The following is a 16790-nucleotide window of genomic DNA, read 5'->3' as shown; positions in this document are numbered from 1 at the left end:
AAAAAAGAGCATATTTCATGCAACACTGGCATGTGTATTTCATGTTTTCCAGAAGTAGGGAGTATTTTGAGTGATTTTGCCTGGAATAAAAACGTTGAATCCACAGTGATGTAGRTAAGACAATGGGAACAAAGATTCAAAATAATGGTGAAACTGTTGTCAYCTACACAATTCCAGAATGGGTCTTCAAGCACTACCACTAGAAACCACTGTGTTACAGCTTTTTTTATTTGCAGCTTCACCCATTGCTCAACAAAACCACCAATATCTAGGTCAGCATGGCTATTCACAACAAAAATATACACACACATATGTGTACGTGTGTATATATATATATATATATATATATGTATGTGTATCCACATCTCAGTATTTGGAGTCATTGATTTACGTAAGTTTTTAGGAGTGTGGCTCTGGGAAGATCTAGAGGTCACAAAGAGCTGGGGATGCAMCTTCTCATGTCTGCCTTGATCTCCAGCAGGAACTTGTGGAGACTAATTGACTGTATTTTGAATGTCTGCATTTTCGCACTCTTGGGGCTTGCAATGAGATAAACAGATTATCAATATGCGTGATAATAATTTTGCTGTGSGACAGGAATTAACAAAGAATTTGGCATCATCCTACATACATCACAGCCTTTAACGGTAGCGTAAACTCTTATTGGCACATGTAGATTGCCACTCAAGAGACAGAAGWACACAATTAAAATTCACTTCTCCTCCTAGAAAACTGAAATGAAACCAGGGACATGACAAACAGTTGCCATGACAAACACTTGCTGTGACATGATTCCCCGAGCCAGGAGGCCTGCTGCCCACAAAGACCTGTGGCCATAGCCCTAGAACGACAACAAGTTGTTGTTGATGAAGAGCCTCACCTGCTGAAAGCATGCATTAGGCTCTAGAGATCACAGGAAAGATTAGTGGTTATTGGGAACCTGGGAGGATGGCTTCAAGGGCTAGTCCTCCAGGATTACTGAGTCTGTAGTTTTATCGAAAATGGGAGAGACTTCATAGCCAGTAAGGCAAGGTAACCTTCATCAACAGGTAGGTGTGACTGTTCCCTGAAACTCCTGGAGGCCTCTTCTCCTCTGCTGTAAATCATTGCAGCAGTATTCTTTTCAGCAAGGCTGCTCTGATTTACACCAGCTGCAGATTTGCTCCTCTGAGTTGTTTACAAAAGATGAAATCTTTCTTCCAGACTTGGGATGCACTCCAATACTGTGAATGTGAAAGTCCTCGTGGATCAGGAATCATGGGTTGTTCAGTATGYTTAGTGAGACTGACAAGAAAATGAGAGGAGAAAATTCAGAAAAAAAGATTAAGTGCACTACCACTGCCAATTTAAAACATAGTGTTTTCATCTATTTGATAGCAAATAGTTCTGCAGTAACTCTTCTGATTATAGCACTCATCTGATGAGGTAAGACTTCTATTCTAATATTAAATCCATTAAACATTGATTTGTTTTCAGCAACTTCTTGTCATCAGAAACTRGAACCCATGCATCACACATCCCTCAGAGTGACCAGCCTAACTAGGTGCCTAGCCCTCAGGCAATTAGAATTAGACTTAGCACAACTTTGATCTCCCCTGTGGTTTTGACCCCTATTTTACTTCAAGTGAGAGAAAGGAACTGCTCCCAGGGAGATGAGTTTTGCTAGTGAGGAATGGGATGGGAGAAGCCCCTGGGAATGCTGTGGCCATCAGGCTATTGTGCCATGCCACTGCGTAGTTTTCTCTGGCCCATGAAATCTTCCACAGGACTGATTTAGAAGATTGCCTGTTAAGAACAGTGACTCYTCAGGGACAAGTCAGTCGTTTTGCCTGGACTATTTTCCTCCCTTAAGCCTCTGACTGATAGGCCATGCTCTCGCTGCATCCCCACCTCTGTATGGGGCTGTGGYTGTACCTTGTTTTCATCCATAGACTAGGTGTAATTCACACTTGGAAATGGCTATCCCAGCACACTGGGGAAAGCACAAGGTGTCACTTTATGTTCTATAAACCAATGAGAAGTGATAACACTGTGGATTCCACTTTTGCTTTGGTTAGTATAACTCAGGGAGTTCTTACACACACAACTACCCCAAGCAGCATTAAAATCATTCTYAGGATCATTTCTGAAAACGTAATGCACAATTTATTATTTTTATCCACATACTGTAAATCTGCCTACTGTGCTACCTCTGTCACATCGTGTTGAAAGCAGAGAAAAAGGAAAGTGATGACAAAGTACAAAGTGGACACTGCTGACATGCTGAGTAGCTTGGAGCATTGACTGAAAGGGTTTAATCATTTATTAAACCCATGTAAACTATCTTTACCYGGTTCCTTCATACAAAGAATTGGATCAGCATGTCAAAGGAAATCAAAATGGATTTGGAGTGCTCGGCTCTTAATTGCATGGCCTCTTCAGTCATACTCAGACACTGAAAACCAAATAGATTGGCCACAACTTAAACAGTGCCTCAGAAAGATTAAATGCAAGCTAAAAAGATGGCTGGATAGAAAGATTCTTATGTCATACAAGGAATGACAGAAGAAGAGTAAAATGCACAAGGGGGAGACGAGCCATCTGGAGAGGCTGGACACAGCCMGGCAGCCACAAGTGGAAGGGCAAATCAGGGAACAAGGTAAACACAAAGGCAGGAAAGCCTACAGGAATTAGATGGTTTGAGGGGCACGAGGGCAGACAGAAGAGCTGAAGAGGAAAGCTAGCAGTGTGACAGATGAAGTTTGAATCTCTCAGTGAGAAGTGGGAAGGTCAGAAGAACTGGAAATATGCCTGTTTTCTGTGTATTGTCATGTTCTCTTTGTCTTCTTTTGCCTTCAGACCCAAACTGCCCTCATGGTCTCCCTTTCAGGCTTTGTCTTCCTCTCCCCAAAGTTTCTGACACTCTAATATTCCCTTGCTTCCAGAATGAGTCATAGGATAGTGTAATGCTCCCCCGCTCTCTTTATCTTTCCCCCAGAATTCRTAACTCTTCATCATTACCTCAGGGTTGTTTCCAAAACTAATAAAGAAAAGCTGCAGTATTTCTACTCTTACTCTGAAGAACCAGTAGAACAGTACCAAGCTATACTTTTTGAAAAGGTAGAAAAGGAAAAAGATGTGGAGAAAATCTTGATCGCAAGAGGTTAAGGGCAGAGCTGATAATTGAATATGTGTCCAATCCCATAAAAATACAGGTACCAAAGTGAGGTACTGAAATGGAAATGTACCTACTCTAAGCTCTACCCATAGTCAGGGAAACGAGACATCATCAGAAGTGATTCCCTATGTGCAGAGATAAGTGTTTATGAAAGCTGGGATGCCTTCCACTCAAAAGATGCCTGTCTCCTTCCTTGAACTATGRAGGAGACCAGCTAGATGGCTAACTTCTCAATGGCCAAAGTGCAGCCAGTCCCTTTCAGACACCCTAGAAAAGAATGATCAGTGTTCCTTGTTGGTGCAAGATGCAMATCAACACGTTATCCCATTTCAGTTTAAAGTGCCTGGGGAGGGGAAAGGCCTGGTTTTCACTGTGTTATGTTTTAAATGCTCTCTTCCTCCTCAATAGACATGAGACACTGAATGGCAGAGAGGAATTACACCTTGGTGGCAGAGTTCATTCTTGAGGGCCTGAGTGACGATCCGAAGATGAAGGCGGTCCTCTTTGTGGTGTTTTTGATCATCTACCTGATTACCCTTTTGGGCAACATGGGGATAATTGTAGTTGTCCGAGGCAATCCCCGACTCCACACATCTATGTACTTTTTCCTCAGTAGCCTCTCCGTTGTTGATATCTGTTTCTCTTCTGTCATTGCTCCCAGGACTTTGGTGAGCTTCCTGTCAGAGACGAAAACCATTTCCTTTGTTGGCTGTACAGGGCAAGCCTTCTTTTATATTGTCTTTGTGACAACTGAATGCTTTCTCTTGGCTGTAATGGCCTATGACCGATATGTGGCCATCTGTAGCCCTCTGCTCTATTCAGTTGTTATGACAAGGAGGCGGTGTATACAGCTTGTGGTTGGGTCATACCTAGGGGGTGTCATAAACTCTGTCATACAGATGGTCTTCATCATCAAGCTGCCTTTCTGCAACTCCAATGTTATCAACCATTTCTTCTGTGATGTCCCTCCCCTCCTTGCTCTGTCCTGTACCAACACCTACATCAATGAGATGATCCTCTTCTCCTTAGCTGGTGTTATTGAGCTCAGCACTATCTCCACCATCCTGGTCTCCTATGTTTTCATCTCCTTTACCATCCTGAGGATCCGTTCAGCTGATGGCAGACAAAAAGCCTTCTCCACCTGTGCTTCCCACTTGATGGCTGTGAGCATGTTATACGGGACAACGATCTTCATGTATTTGCGTCCCAGCTCTAGTTACTCTCTGGACAGTGACAAAGTGGTCTCTGTCTTCTACACAGTGGTGATCCCCATGTTGAACCCCCTCATCTACAGCTTGAGGAACAAGGAAGTGAAGGATGCTCTGAGAAGAACAGCAGAAAGAATTGTAGCTATACACTGAACAGTATAAACATGGTAGTGCAGGCACTGAAAGATTGCAAATGCACTGAATATAGCTTCACAAAATGAGACTCAATTCATTTAACTTTAGACTACCTCAGATGCCTACATCTCCATTTAAGATATCTCCAACTTAARTTCTGTATGTAGATGCTGGGGAGAAGCTCACCTTCAAGATACCTAGCTTACTTCAGACATTCATTTCAGGATATAAAAGCCTGTGAAAGGGCCTCTTGATAAATCACCCATTATAGTTAGTCTCATATAGCAGCTGACCTTTATACTGCAGACATGCTCTCCTCATTTCTTAATAGAAGAATGCATATAATTAGGAACAACTGGGATTTTTTTTCTCTCAGAGGTTGTGGAATCTCCGTCCTTGGAGATAATCAAAACTGGACAAGGCCTTGAAAAACCTGATTTTGCAGGAAGTCATCCCTGCTGTGAGCAGAAGATTGGACCAGAGACTTCCAGAGGTCCTTTCAGACCAGGATAATTCTAGGATTCTATGAATGGCATTATATATCTGATGTAAAATACAACTTTATATACACATGTTTATATACATCGTGCAGGATATTATTATGTGTTATCTATGTGTAGAGATACACACTTCTACCGGTTTCCTCATCATACTCAAACCTCACATTAGCTTTAATAAAAAGCCATGGTCATCCGCTCAGTATATTAAGGATACAGGGCATTCCATTGTTGGTTTTAGTAGACAGATATCTTTATCAGAGAAAATGCCAAATGATTTCTCAGAATGTTTCAAGCCACTGCCTGTCTGTGCTACAAGTTTTCTTGCTGAGTTTAGCACAGCACAGTGAGTTGGCATTAAGCATTTCTTCTCCCGTATTCTGCTTGGATTCTTATTGGGACCATTTGAATACAGGAACATGCACTTAGACATAGAAATATGCCCGCTGGTGTTTGCCTTCTGACAGTTCTTTACAAATTCCATTTATAAATATATTCCATTATAAGCCTTTTGTGCTGGCAAATGGAAAATGGAGAAGCAGAAATGCTCATCACTTAAGACATCTGTGTGTCATCAGCAACACGATTTGTTGTGCAAATCCACAGCAATATCCACATGATTCAATGGGTGAAGGCTCTTGTCCTTGGGACTAACTCAGAGGTTGACATTTTTGTGGTACACAGGTAAAAACAGCTCTAAAGTATTTCAAATAGTCTGGACAAACCCCTTAGCTAGCCCAAACACTGCATTTAGCATTTAGAGTTTCGATGATTACAGGCTGGCACCTGAGATCCAGCTTCTGTGAACCTTTTCCTAGAAAAACATAAGATCTAAATGGATAAACTGTGAAACTGTCATTTGATGATAAGATCAAATGAATAAATCTAATAAAGATAAAAAAGTTTGAATAGGGCTAGCCTATTAATCAGATATCAACCCGGTTGCTGATTTGTGAAAACTTTGCAGAGTTAAACTTATCTTTCCTTATTAGCTCCTTTAAGGCCCCTTCATCATACATTGCTATTCATTTTTTTCTTTTACWATTTCTGCTATTAAAAGTTTTGTAAAAAGTTGTAATTGGCTTTCTAATTTATGCCCATGGTGCTTTGTTAAAGATAAAAGGAAAAGAAAAACACATTATCAGTGCAAGAAGCATCCAGAGAATAAGCACTTAGGCATTAAGAAGTGTGTGGGGAGAATTTTAAGAAAGAAAAAGAGAATGAAAACCAAAGAATGACTGAGAAAAATAAAAATTGGGTGTATTTCTCCTTCTGCAGGAGCTAGCACCTACCAGAATTTACACATCCCACCTCTTGCTTTTTTCTAACCAGAAAATTGCAGATGTTGTAAAAATTCATTGCCACCAGGGGGAACAGTAGCCAGAGGTTTGGGGGGGGAGGTTGTGTTTTTTTTTCCACCACGCAAATAACTTCTATTTCCTGAGCATTTCATCAGTCGGAGGTAATAGCTGTCCCGGAGAACATTGTCTTAACAAGTTCCTCTGGGAGGGGATTTAGAAATGATTGCCTGAGACTGCACAGATTGCATAGATGAAAGCTGGCTGCGGTTTTGTAACTGAAGTCACCTATTCCACACTGTGGATGGAGGTCATTTAAATTGTCAAAATTGGAAATTATGTTGAACAGAGTTTTCTTGCTGTCATGAACAAGGGGGTCTATTTTCTGGTTCTTGACAGCTGGTCATTCCCCTTCTTCCTTATACACTTCCACACTACTTTGGCAATCCTAAGAATAAGGTTGTGGACACAGGAAGAGCTGCAGACCACCTGAGTCCTTGATAATGCAGGCACTCGAACAAGTATTATGATATGGCCAAATACTGACATATTAACAAATATCCTGAAGCATGGTCAATGGGATTTTGAGGTAGGGGCAATTTAGCATGGGATGAGTCTCCCATCTTCCATCTTTCCAAGTGGACTAACTTTTCTGCAGGGGAACATCATCCTATAATGAATGCCACACCAGCTGAAGCCTTGCTAAAAATGGCACCCTCTATTTGGGTGTAAAACAACCACTCATCCAGAATAATCTCCTCCCTCACTACCTCCCCATCCCATAAACCTGCACTAACTCTTCAGTCACAGGGAGGAAAAGAGGGGAAAAGATTCTCCACCATAAATGTGAGGAGACACATTGAGAAATCAGAGTGGAGAGACACAGGCACAGTTCTGGGCAGACAGAAGGGAGGATAATGTGGTGGGCAGCACAAAGCCTCCATATGACAGCAGCATTGGCATCCCATCATGTTTATACAACTAATTATCACTCACATTTCAAATCTATCAATRTATTGCACATCTGAGTCTTGCTACCAGCATTTAAGAAGTTACTGATCATCAGTTGAATGAAGATGGCAAACCTTACACACTATAAATGAAAAATAAGACACCTACACTTAAAACATGGGCAAGGAGCATACAGATATGGGCCTAACCTGTTGAGTGCTAGTAAGAGGCGTGTTGATCCAGCTAGAATCACTTCTCCAACTGATCCAAATGCCTACATCCCTAGAATTTACGTGTTAATCACTAAGATATTTAAGGACAAGATGGACCCACGGCAGTTGCCCTCTTGCAACTTCCAGTTAACGCAGGCTGCAGGCTGGAAATTCCTGTGCTCTGCTTCAAACCTCAGTCAAACTCCAGGTCTCCTAAAACTGGTGAAGCAAGAGTGCAGTAACTAAATAATAGTAGATACTAGTTTAAGAAATGATAGTTTCCTGGGAGCCTAGTCAGCCTCTGTAGTTGGTTGAGAAGAATGAATGGGACGTGCTGTCCCCTGGAGACACCCCAATCCTGAGGTACTTGTAAAAGCACTGAAAAAATGGCATAAACTAACAGGGAGACTGTCTGTAAACATAAAGCAGATGCCCAGAGAAAGAGAATATGAATGACTAGCTTGATAGAAGATCGAGGATGTGGAAATGGATATACAGAGAAGCATTTCAGTGATAGTTCTTTTAATCTTTGCATTTTTTTCTTTGCATTTTCTTTCTTTTCTATTCCTATATGTTGTTGCTAACAGAAGCAAATAAGTCATTGCCATGGATGAAAGAAATCAAGACTTCCAGAGGTCCTGAAGTCTCATAAAGTATCACCAAACCCAGGAGGGGGTCACCACTTCTTCAAGACAGAGACATATATGACCTCCACTATGATATGATAAAAATAATCTCCCTGCTGCAAAAAGTGGTTGAATTGTATGCTCTACGCTTGATTTTTTTGTTTTTTTTTTCTTTTTTTTGCAACAACTTTTATGCAGCTCTGCAAGAAGGATGCTTCATAATTCTGTGTACAAAACAATTAAGAAATACACATGAAACAGATGATTCTTTGGAATTGTGATAAGTCAAACTTTTAGAAAATAAACTTTTCCTCTTTTTTTTTTTTTTTTGGCATTAATTTCTTTAAAGTCAATTCAAGTGGCCAGGGATAATGCAGACTGGAATTCACCCTGCTTTCTCCACCATGTGCATCTTCCACCAAAGGCTGGGGTGAATCACCCCCTGCAGATGCCTGTCTCTCTGGTAAGAAAAGTAGAGGTAAATTGACAAATTTAGACTGCTATATGATTTTGACATGGACTTGACTAGCTAACCTGAATTCCAGTATAAATGGAAGGGATAACATTAAGATTTTATGGTGTAGCTGGAAATCCCAGTATGTGAGGGCTGTTATCGCAGCTGATTTTTATATTAAGGAAGATGAGATGCCAACTCCACAGAAGAGCCAAGCAGCCACTGTCTTATATATCTATTTAACATAAAGAAATTTCACTGAATTTGGGACCCCTTCTCTGCCATTCATTTGCTATTCTTGTCTGTGAGAGGTCTATTTGATGACTTTGCCACTGAAAGTACTTCAAACTTGTTTGTGACATTGGTCATCATAAAGATGTGTTTCCAGACGTGGATACTTCTATTCCTCTCAAATTTATGAGTGATCTAAACCTAGCAACATCCACAGTCATCAGGAAGAAGTTTTTCTCTCCATGACCCTTCCCAAAGCATCCTTCACCTCCCTGTTCCTGAAGCTGTAGATGAGGGGGTTTAGCATAGGGATCACCACTGTGTAAAAGACAGAGGCAAATTTGTCTGTGTCCATAGAGGAGGGATGGCTGGGACGGCAGTACATGAAAAGGATGGTCGCATGGAATAGAGTGATAACTGTTAAATGGGAGGCACATGTAGAGAAGGCTTTGTACTTTCCTGCTTTAGAGTGGATCCTCAGCACAGCCAGGATGACGATAGTGTAAGAGGTGAGGATGATTATGATTGTGCTGGTTTCCACGAAGGTAGCAAAGCTGAGAAGCAGCACTTCATTGATATGTGTGTCAGAACAGGCAAGGGCTAACACTGGAGAAACATCACAGAAAAAATGGTTAACGGTGTTAGGGCCACAGAAGGATAACTGAAAGGTGGAATAAGTGTGTGTCAGGGAGCATATGATACCACATATATAGGATCCAGCTACCAAACAAATACAGAGTTTTCTGGACATAACAAGCATGTAAAGAAGTGGGTTACAGATGGCTACATAACGATCATAAGCCATCACRGCCAGTAGAAAAGACTCTGTGACAACAAAATGGACAAAAAGAAACATCTGTGTGGCGCAGCTAAAGAAGGAACTGGCTTTTGTTTCAGACAAGAAGTTGACCAACATCTTGGGCACGATGGATGATGAATAGCAAATGTCAACAAGGGATAAATGGCTAAGGAAGAAGTACATGGGGGTGCGCAGACGGGCTTCAGCTCTCACCAACAAGATCATTCCCAGGTTTCCCATCAAAGTAGCAATATAGACCATGAGGAACACAATGAAGAGGGGAACCTGCAGTGTTGGGTGATCTGTCAGTCCCAAGAGAATAAACTCTGTCACTGTGGTGTGATTTTGCTTATCCATTGCACTGGTACCTGTAGATTGTCTGCTTCTGCATCACTTGGAAAGACAAAAATCGAAGGGTCTTTTGCAATTTGTATCAAAAACAGTTAACAGTAAWACAGAAGAAGCTGTTCATGAAGCTGTTTATGAAATTTCTCTGTGGAAAAGAAAAAAAAAGGTTTTAAATGACACTTCGCATCATGCCTGTGTTTCTTTAATATCTATGTAAAGTCAGAAAGTCTAATCAGAATGATGCTGTAGAGTGAATAAAACAACTTTGCATAATACCTTTTGGCATGGATAGCTGCTTACCTGAATGGATAGTACTGCCTTGGCTGAACGAGATGTGAGGGACTTCAAGATGTAAATGACCTCAACAATTCCAGTCAACCTATTAGGAGGTCATGTAGTAAGATGTCAYTTATTAAAGGAGCAAAGTGAAATCAGGTGCAAAAATTCACTACAAATATCCTTTCCCCAGGCTCTGTTTTGATATATGTCACCTACCTCTTTGTCTTCCTTAGTTGTTGTTGTATTTCCCATCTCTCTTACTCTGGTTACAAGCTGCAGGGCCTTCTGATACCGCTTTTACAGGTGGTTTCAAGACACCTGGGACTTCGATCCCCAGCGAACCTGAAAATACCCAGGAGGAGGAAGTCAAGAACACAGGAACAAACTAGATGTAYAGCATGAGACAGGCATTTTGATACTTGAAGCAGCAAGAAGAGAGATTGCACAACAACTTTGGTTTCATTGTGTTCCCCTTACCTTTACCCACTATCAGTGTTCGTAGTTCCTTCTTCCCAACAAGTCAGTGAAGGTCTGCACTGCTCACAGGACCCAACAGCTGCGAGCAGCAAACTCACAGGTTTTGTTGTGATGGAAACACAAAAGCTTTTGATTTTTCACTCCATACAAAGGCTGTCTCCTTGGTATAAGAGCCCATCAAGAGGAACAGCCCCTTTTCCTCAGACTAGGCCTTTGCTCTATAAGCCATCACACATTGAATCTGTACATCAGTTTTCTGCTTCCTTTCTCCATGCCCAGTGGAGGACTCATGCCAGGATAGAGGAGGCTGATGAGGTCCTCTGAATGTGGTGGCACTCTCTTCTGGAGTCAAATTAAGTCTGTCAAAGACAGCAAGCACCACATGCTGTCCTGAGACTCCACAAGACTGTGGATCTGAAGAACATGCCCAAAAGGGCAGTGAAGGAAAAAGGAAAAACCCATTCTGCTAAACAAAGATGACCAGAACATGAGCCAAAACGGAATCAGTTCCAGGATGTTTAATGTGTAAGCAATGCTGAATTCAAGCAATATTGTCAGTTAAAAGAATGCAGAGATCGGATTCTTATTAGTATCGTTGCCTGCCTGATAATGACTTTTACCAAACATGCTGATGAGCACGTTTGAACAACTGAGTATCTGYTCATGTCAGTTAGAGAATAAGACCTGCAATGATCCAACCTCTTTGAATTTTTCTAGTATTTTTCTGCTTGAGTGCTGTCAAACTAACTAACTCAGATCTTTTCTTTCCACATGGCTGTCCTAACAATCACTCTATTAAAATGTGTTCCCGTCTTATAGAAGAACCCAAGAAAAACTGCAGTCCTCCTTTCTCAATATGCTGTTCTTGAGAATCCCACCCAAAGGATCACATTGGGCAAGGGCCTTGCTGGAGCACTCAGCACTATATCGATTCTTGCAGAGGCTTTGCTATGATATGAATCACTTGCTTTGCAAAAACTTTTTGACCAGTTTATAAAATGGCATGAACTCAGGGGAACTCATTCCATACTAATACCTTGTCACAGRTGCACATACACAGACACCTTGTCAAACAAGTGTGTGGGGGAGGGCTTGTAAACAAAGGAGGTTGAGTCTTCACAGCTGAAACATTCAGGCATTAGATCACTGAAAGSAGTTCCTGGAAAGCAAATATGTTAGAACCTGTAGGATTGTGGTGCTGAAAACACATGGCAAAAGAGCCAGTGGCAATGGCTGGTAAACAACTTTGAACTAGAGAGTAAATGTTGAGGTGTGAACATGYTGAAGAAGCAAGAGCCAGGAGCTGGTGAGGAGGTACTTGAAATATGTCATTGCCCTTTCCTTCCTCCACCCTCTGCAAATGCTGACCAGTGGAGAGATGAGCTTGCTGGATGTTTTCAGGACATGACAGCAAGACAACAGAAGGTGGCCGGGACATTCAGAGGAGACATAAGGCAGTGATACAACCACTTTGTCTATGCCAAAGTAAGATGGTTAGTCCTTGGTTCTAAACAACCTGACTTTGGAGCTGGATTAAACATTTTGATGCTATCACATGAGTCCTGAAGTAGCACTTTTAACATGAAAAGTGACTTCATTGTCAGTCATGGTGCAAAGACTGTTATGAGAAAGACGAGGTAGGAGAATAGAGCACAGTTCTACTGTCCTCTGCTTAAYGGGTTTCACTCTGAGACATGACGTGCCTTAGGCATCAGAAGATAAAACAAAGTTTAAATCCTGATAGCAGTAAAAGCTGCTTCCTTAATCTGACAAYTTACGTACCTCAAATTATTGTTAATTGTGGGAAGCATGTTTTCCTTTCAGTCCTGAAGCAGCACAAGRTGGTGTGAACCAATGAATCAGAGACTTTGTACTGTCTTTAAAAATCTGATACTCAACCATCTAGGTTGGATTTGCTTAGTCGGCATCATGTCTGAAGCCCTCCTTCCTCACTGTGGGCATATGAAATGTACATGTGCTCACCTAAGTGGGTTACCCTATTTTCCTTCTATTAGCAAGAGAAGAAAAAAAATGTATTTAGTGGAAAGGCATTGATGCAACACGTTTCCTCTGAAAGAAAAGGTCTGCTTTATGAGGAGGAAACTGCAACTTGGGAGTAACAATATACCCTTAGGCACATCTTTTTACCATTGTAATCCCAGACAGCACTTTATCTGGCAAGTATTCCCCTTGGCTTCACTTCTTTTCATCCACCAAGCAACAGCCAGGCATTAGTAGCAACAGCTATAGTCTTTTTCTCTAAGGTCCTTGCCCTACAACCTTGCTCAGGGGTGTCAGATATAGATGAATAATGTAATTACATTAGAGAGACCCAGATTTGTCCCGTCAAATTTTTTGAAGAAAGGGCTGTGGTGTAAGGGAGATGTGTATGTCCGGAGGGGATTCATGTCTTAACTGGGCTGCTTGTGGTTGCACATATTTGTTTGCCTTAGCTCATACTGGCATCTATCTTCAGTATTTYGAAGGCTGCCTTACTGGTCTATTAGCCTTTATTTAAGGAGGGTATTTAAAAGTAGCATATAGGATTCCTAGTGAATCCGAAGTGTAGATACAGCTGCTCTCTGAACAGCACTACAGGCATGATATTCCTAAGGTGCTACAAGAAGGGAAATTCAGTTCTCCCTATAAACTAGGACCTGGTAAGTACATTTCACAGCACATTGTTAAACGCAAGGGCTTGAGCTGGACTGAGAAAGGGGTTTTTATTTTGTTTTGTGTTTTTTTCAGTTTTGTCACCAAGGCCATTTCTATCTTCCTAATTACATCTGCTCAACTTGTTCAGCACCCTCCTGTTGCTGTGTATGCCTCATGTATGTTACCCCGCTCCTCTCTCCCCCMACAAAGACCTGGAAGCTCTCCTGGCACTTCTTCTTGGAGGAATCATTGCTGAAATTATTGCAACTTCTTAAGAAACCAATCCTAAGAGGGAAAATCCTTATGAGCTTGTTTTGACCAGATCCTATGATATTGCAAGAGATCTCACAAAATAAATCAAGAGATGTCTCAGTAGATTAAGGGTTATAATTTGCTACTTTTTTTTGTAAATATATGTGATGATTCCTTACAGCTCCAGCTGACTAGCATAAAACTTGCAGTACTCAATTATATTATCTGTTTGGGGTGAGTTCAGTCAGCAGTTTAACTCACAAATATGCAATTTGCTATTGCTTTCCTAAGTGCCTCTTTCACCTCCTTGTTCCTCAAGCTATAGATCAGCGGGTTGAGCATGGGGACTATAATGGTGTAAAACACAGCAGTGACTTTTTCCATTTCCAGGGAGTACTTGGAGCCCGGCTGCATATGGCTCAGTCCTGCAGGCACGTAGAACAAGGTCACAGTCATAAGGTGGGAGGCACAGGTGGAGAAGGCCTTCTGCTGTCCTTCAGAAGACCTGATCTTGAGGATGCAGAAGAGGACACGCACATAGGAGAGGATGATGACAAACAGCATAGACATAGAAATGGCCCCATTGAACGTTACAAGTAAGACCTCGTTGATATGGCCATCAGAGCAGGTGAGTTTGAGCAGAGGGTTAGTGTCACAGAAGTAATGGTTGATGACATTAGGCCCGCAGAAGGGAAGCTGCAGCAAGCAACACGTTTGTGTAAGCGAGTTCAGAATGCCCCCCAGGTAGGATGCAGCCACCAGCCAAACACAGAGTCTCTTTGACATGTATGTCGTGTAGAGAAGTGGGATACAAATAGCCACGTAGCGGTCGTATGCCATCACAGCCAGCAAGAACACCTCTGTAGTCACAAACACAAGGAAAGAGAAATGCTGGGCAAAACACRCCGAGTAAGGAATGGCTTTGTTTTCCACTAAGAAGCCAATTAACATCCTTGGGGAAAAGACAGAAGAATAGCAAAGATCAACAATAGACAAATTGCAGAGGAAGAAGTACATAGGAGTGTGCAGCTTGGGGGTAATCCTGATCAGGGTCACCATCCCAAGATTGCCTATCAGAGTGATGAGATAAATCATTGAAAATATGATGAAGAGAGGAAGTTGCAGCTCTAGCTTGTCTGTCAGTCCTAGGAGTATGAACTGTGTCACCACAGTGCTATTGCCTTTAGCCATGTTTATCATATTTCAGGATAGTAAACCTGTTGGAATGAGGAAAACTGTGTGAAACAAGAGATAACAATTGAATGTAAGTACAATGTCATAACCTTTAAATTATCCTCTAAAAAGTAAAAAGCTTTCATGCTTTCTGTAGTACCTAACTATGGCTAAGTTCTCAGCAAAGCCCCAGGGGCAGAATAACTCTTCTAAAGCATTTCAGGAGCTGGAACTTGTCTGCAATCCAAGCAGATGACAAAAGACAACGGATTAATACTCCAGACAAATAATGGGAAAGCAGAGAGAAGAGCAGACCTAAACACAGAAATACCCGCAACAAAACTGTGTGTCACCCCACAGGTCTTTTTCTCCACTTGAATCATCCCTGCAGTTCACTTTTTTCCCCACAGGAAGAGAATCCRTAATATTTTTTGCAGTATATCAAAGCCTCTTGCAGTTGCTCAGCTGCCTGAGCAATTTGTAACAGCTTTTGTTAGACAGCATTAGGCCCTCCTGCTCATCATTAGGCATGGCATGCTGTTGTTGTGTCTTTATACAAGAGTGTCCTAAAGTGTGGGAGGAGACACTGGGAGTGCTCAGTAGTTTTCCTCAGATAAAGGTGCATTAGTGAAACTATATCTTAGGTGTCATCCTTTTCATTTGAGCAGTACCCATCAGTGTAGCTACTACGGGCTTGAGGTACATCTTTGCACTCTGCCTCTACAGGAAGCTACATTTGACTTCAAGTTGCACAACAGATGTTGTTTTCACTTTAAAAAACTCTCCATGCTCCAACATATCATAAATGTTGCTCTATTTTATACTGCAGCTGTTCTTCATTTCCAATATTCAATGAACACATTTTTTTCTGAAGGAACCTGAACATCATCATCATATGGAAAGATCCATGACCTATTATTCTCCCTCCTGGCATTATTACTATTCTTAAGTGTACACAAATATAATGCTGGAAACAAGGTCTTTTCTTCTGCAAACAATAAATAATTCTGCTGCATGGCCAGAAGTGGAAAGTTTCTCTCATTGCTGAGGCATATTTTTATTCTGTTCAGGAGAAGATTTCCAGGTCCATACTGACAAAAATCATGGTGACTCTCAGACCTGTGTAATGCTCCTGGCAAGGCTGCAGGTTTTCAGCATGACCCTGGATCCTTTGAGCAGTCCTATTCTTGTGCCTTCTCTTCTCAGTCTACATTCTTAGTCCAGGACAGGAGACCAGCTATTCAAATGCTTTCATAGAGGTATTATCATATTTAAAGTGATGCCTAGTAATTAGAATGAGAACTTCAGTCATACGGAAAATTTACAGTGTAGATGTATTCCAATAATAAGCTTTTGCTCTGGAACAATGAATTTTCAAGCTTGAAGACTGTACAATTTTATTCTAGAGCTGAACTGTATGCCAAGAATCCATCTCTACCATACCCTAGTCTTACCTAGCATCTGGATGAGCCCTTCAGAATTGCATACCACACATATGCAGTATTCTAAGATAGAAAGAAAAAATATGGTCCACTTTGTCTCTATTTTTAAAATGATTCTAATGTAACATGAGGAGAGAAGGGAAGTTTGCAAGCTGATACCTGAAAAGAAAGAAAACCATCATTTCAGCTCCAGTGGTGTGATTCCTTGCTGCTTCTTGCCAACCTTTTGGCAGGAATAGTTGACTTTGCCCCAGAAGGTTTATGCAGGGAGACAGCTGCTGGGTACATTTACCTATTTGGTCCTCATGGGCAGAATCCCTGAAGTAAAGCGGAGTTCAGCAAACATTTTCAGGACGGTCACAAAGGGGATCATTAGAAACTCTCCGAGTCTGGAAAAAGTATAGACTTAGGCTTCATCCTCAACAGCTAATTGTACAGAAAGGGCTCATTAACCTCTCTTTGCTTAGTTCTGATGTGGGATAAAAATAAAATCTTAATGTTATGAAGTCACRGGTCAGAAAGAAGCCATATGACTATTCCATAAGCAGCTGAATTAGATGCTGAGCTTTAGAATTTATTCTCCTCTTCTGGACTGC

General features: G+C 41.4%; 3 protein-coding genes across 3 annotated transcripts; 1 reads left to right on the top strand and 2 right to left on the bottom strand.

The window, feature by feature from the left end:
- Positions 1 to 3564: 3564 nt before the first annotated feature.
- LOC112948052 (olfactory receptor 1052-like) lies at positions 3565 to 4518 on the top strand. Its single transcript, XM_026040257.1, has one exon. It carries the CDS (start codon positions 3580 to 3582, stop codon positions 4516 to 4518), a length of 939 nt encoding a protein of 312 aa, XP_025896042.1. The 5' UTR covers positions 3565 to 3579.
- A 4471-nt stretch (positions 4519 to 8989) lies between these two features.
- On the bottom strand, positions 8990 to 9925 carry LOC112948051 (olfactory receptor 1019-like). Its single transcript, XM_026040256.1, has one exon. The coding sequence runs from the start codon at positions 9923 to 9925 to the stop codon at positions 8990 to 8992; it is 936 nt and encodes a 311-aa protein (XP_025896041.1).
- A 3906-nt stretch (positions 9926 to 13831) lies between these two features.
- On the bottom strand, positions 13832 to 14779 carry LOC112948050 (olfactory receptor-like protein COR8). Its single transcript, XM_026040255.1, has one exon. The coding sequence runs from the start codon at positions 14777 to 14779 to the stop codon at positions 13832 to 13834; it is 948 nt and encodes a 315-aa protein (XP_025896040.1).
- Positions 14780 to 16790: the final 2011 nt, after the last annotated feature.

Source organism: Nothoprocta perdicaria, unplaced genomic scaffold (assembly GCF_003342845.1).
Source record: "Nothoprocta perdicaria isolate Ctin4 unplaced genomic scaffold, notPer1 scaffold_251, whole genome shotgun sequence".
NCBI lineage: Eukaryota > Metazoa > Chordata > Aves > Tinamiformes > Tinamidae > Nothoprocta > Nothoprocta perdicaria.
The sequence above is the reverse complement of the archived record's forward strand: the minus strand, read 5'-3'. Positions and strand labels throughout refer to the sequence as shown.

Coding starts and splice junctions, on each gene's coding strand:
- LOC112948052 (XM_026040257.1), top strand. CDS start 3,580: ATGGCAGAGAGGAATTACACCTTGGTGGCAGAGTTCATTCTTGAGGGC.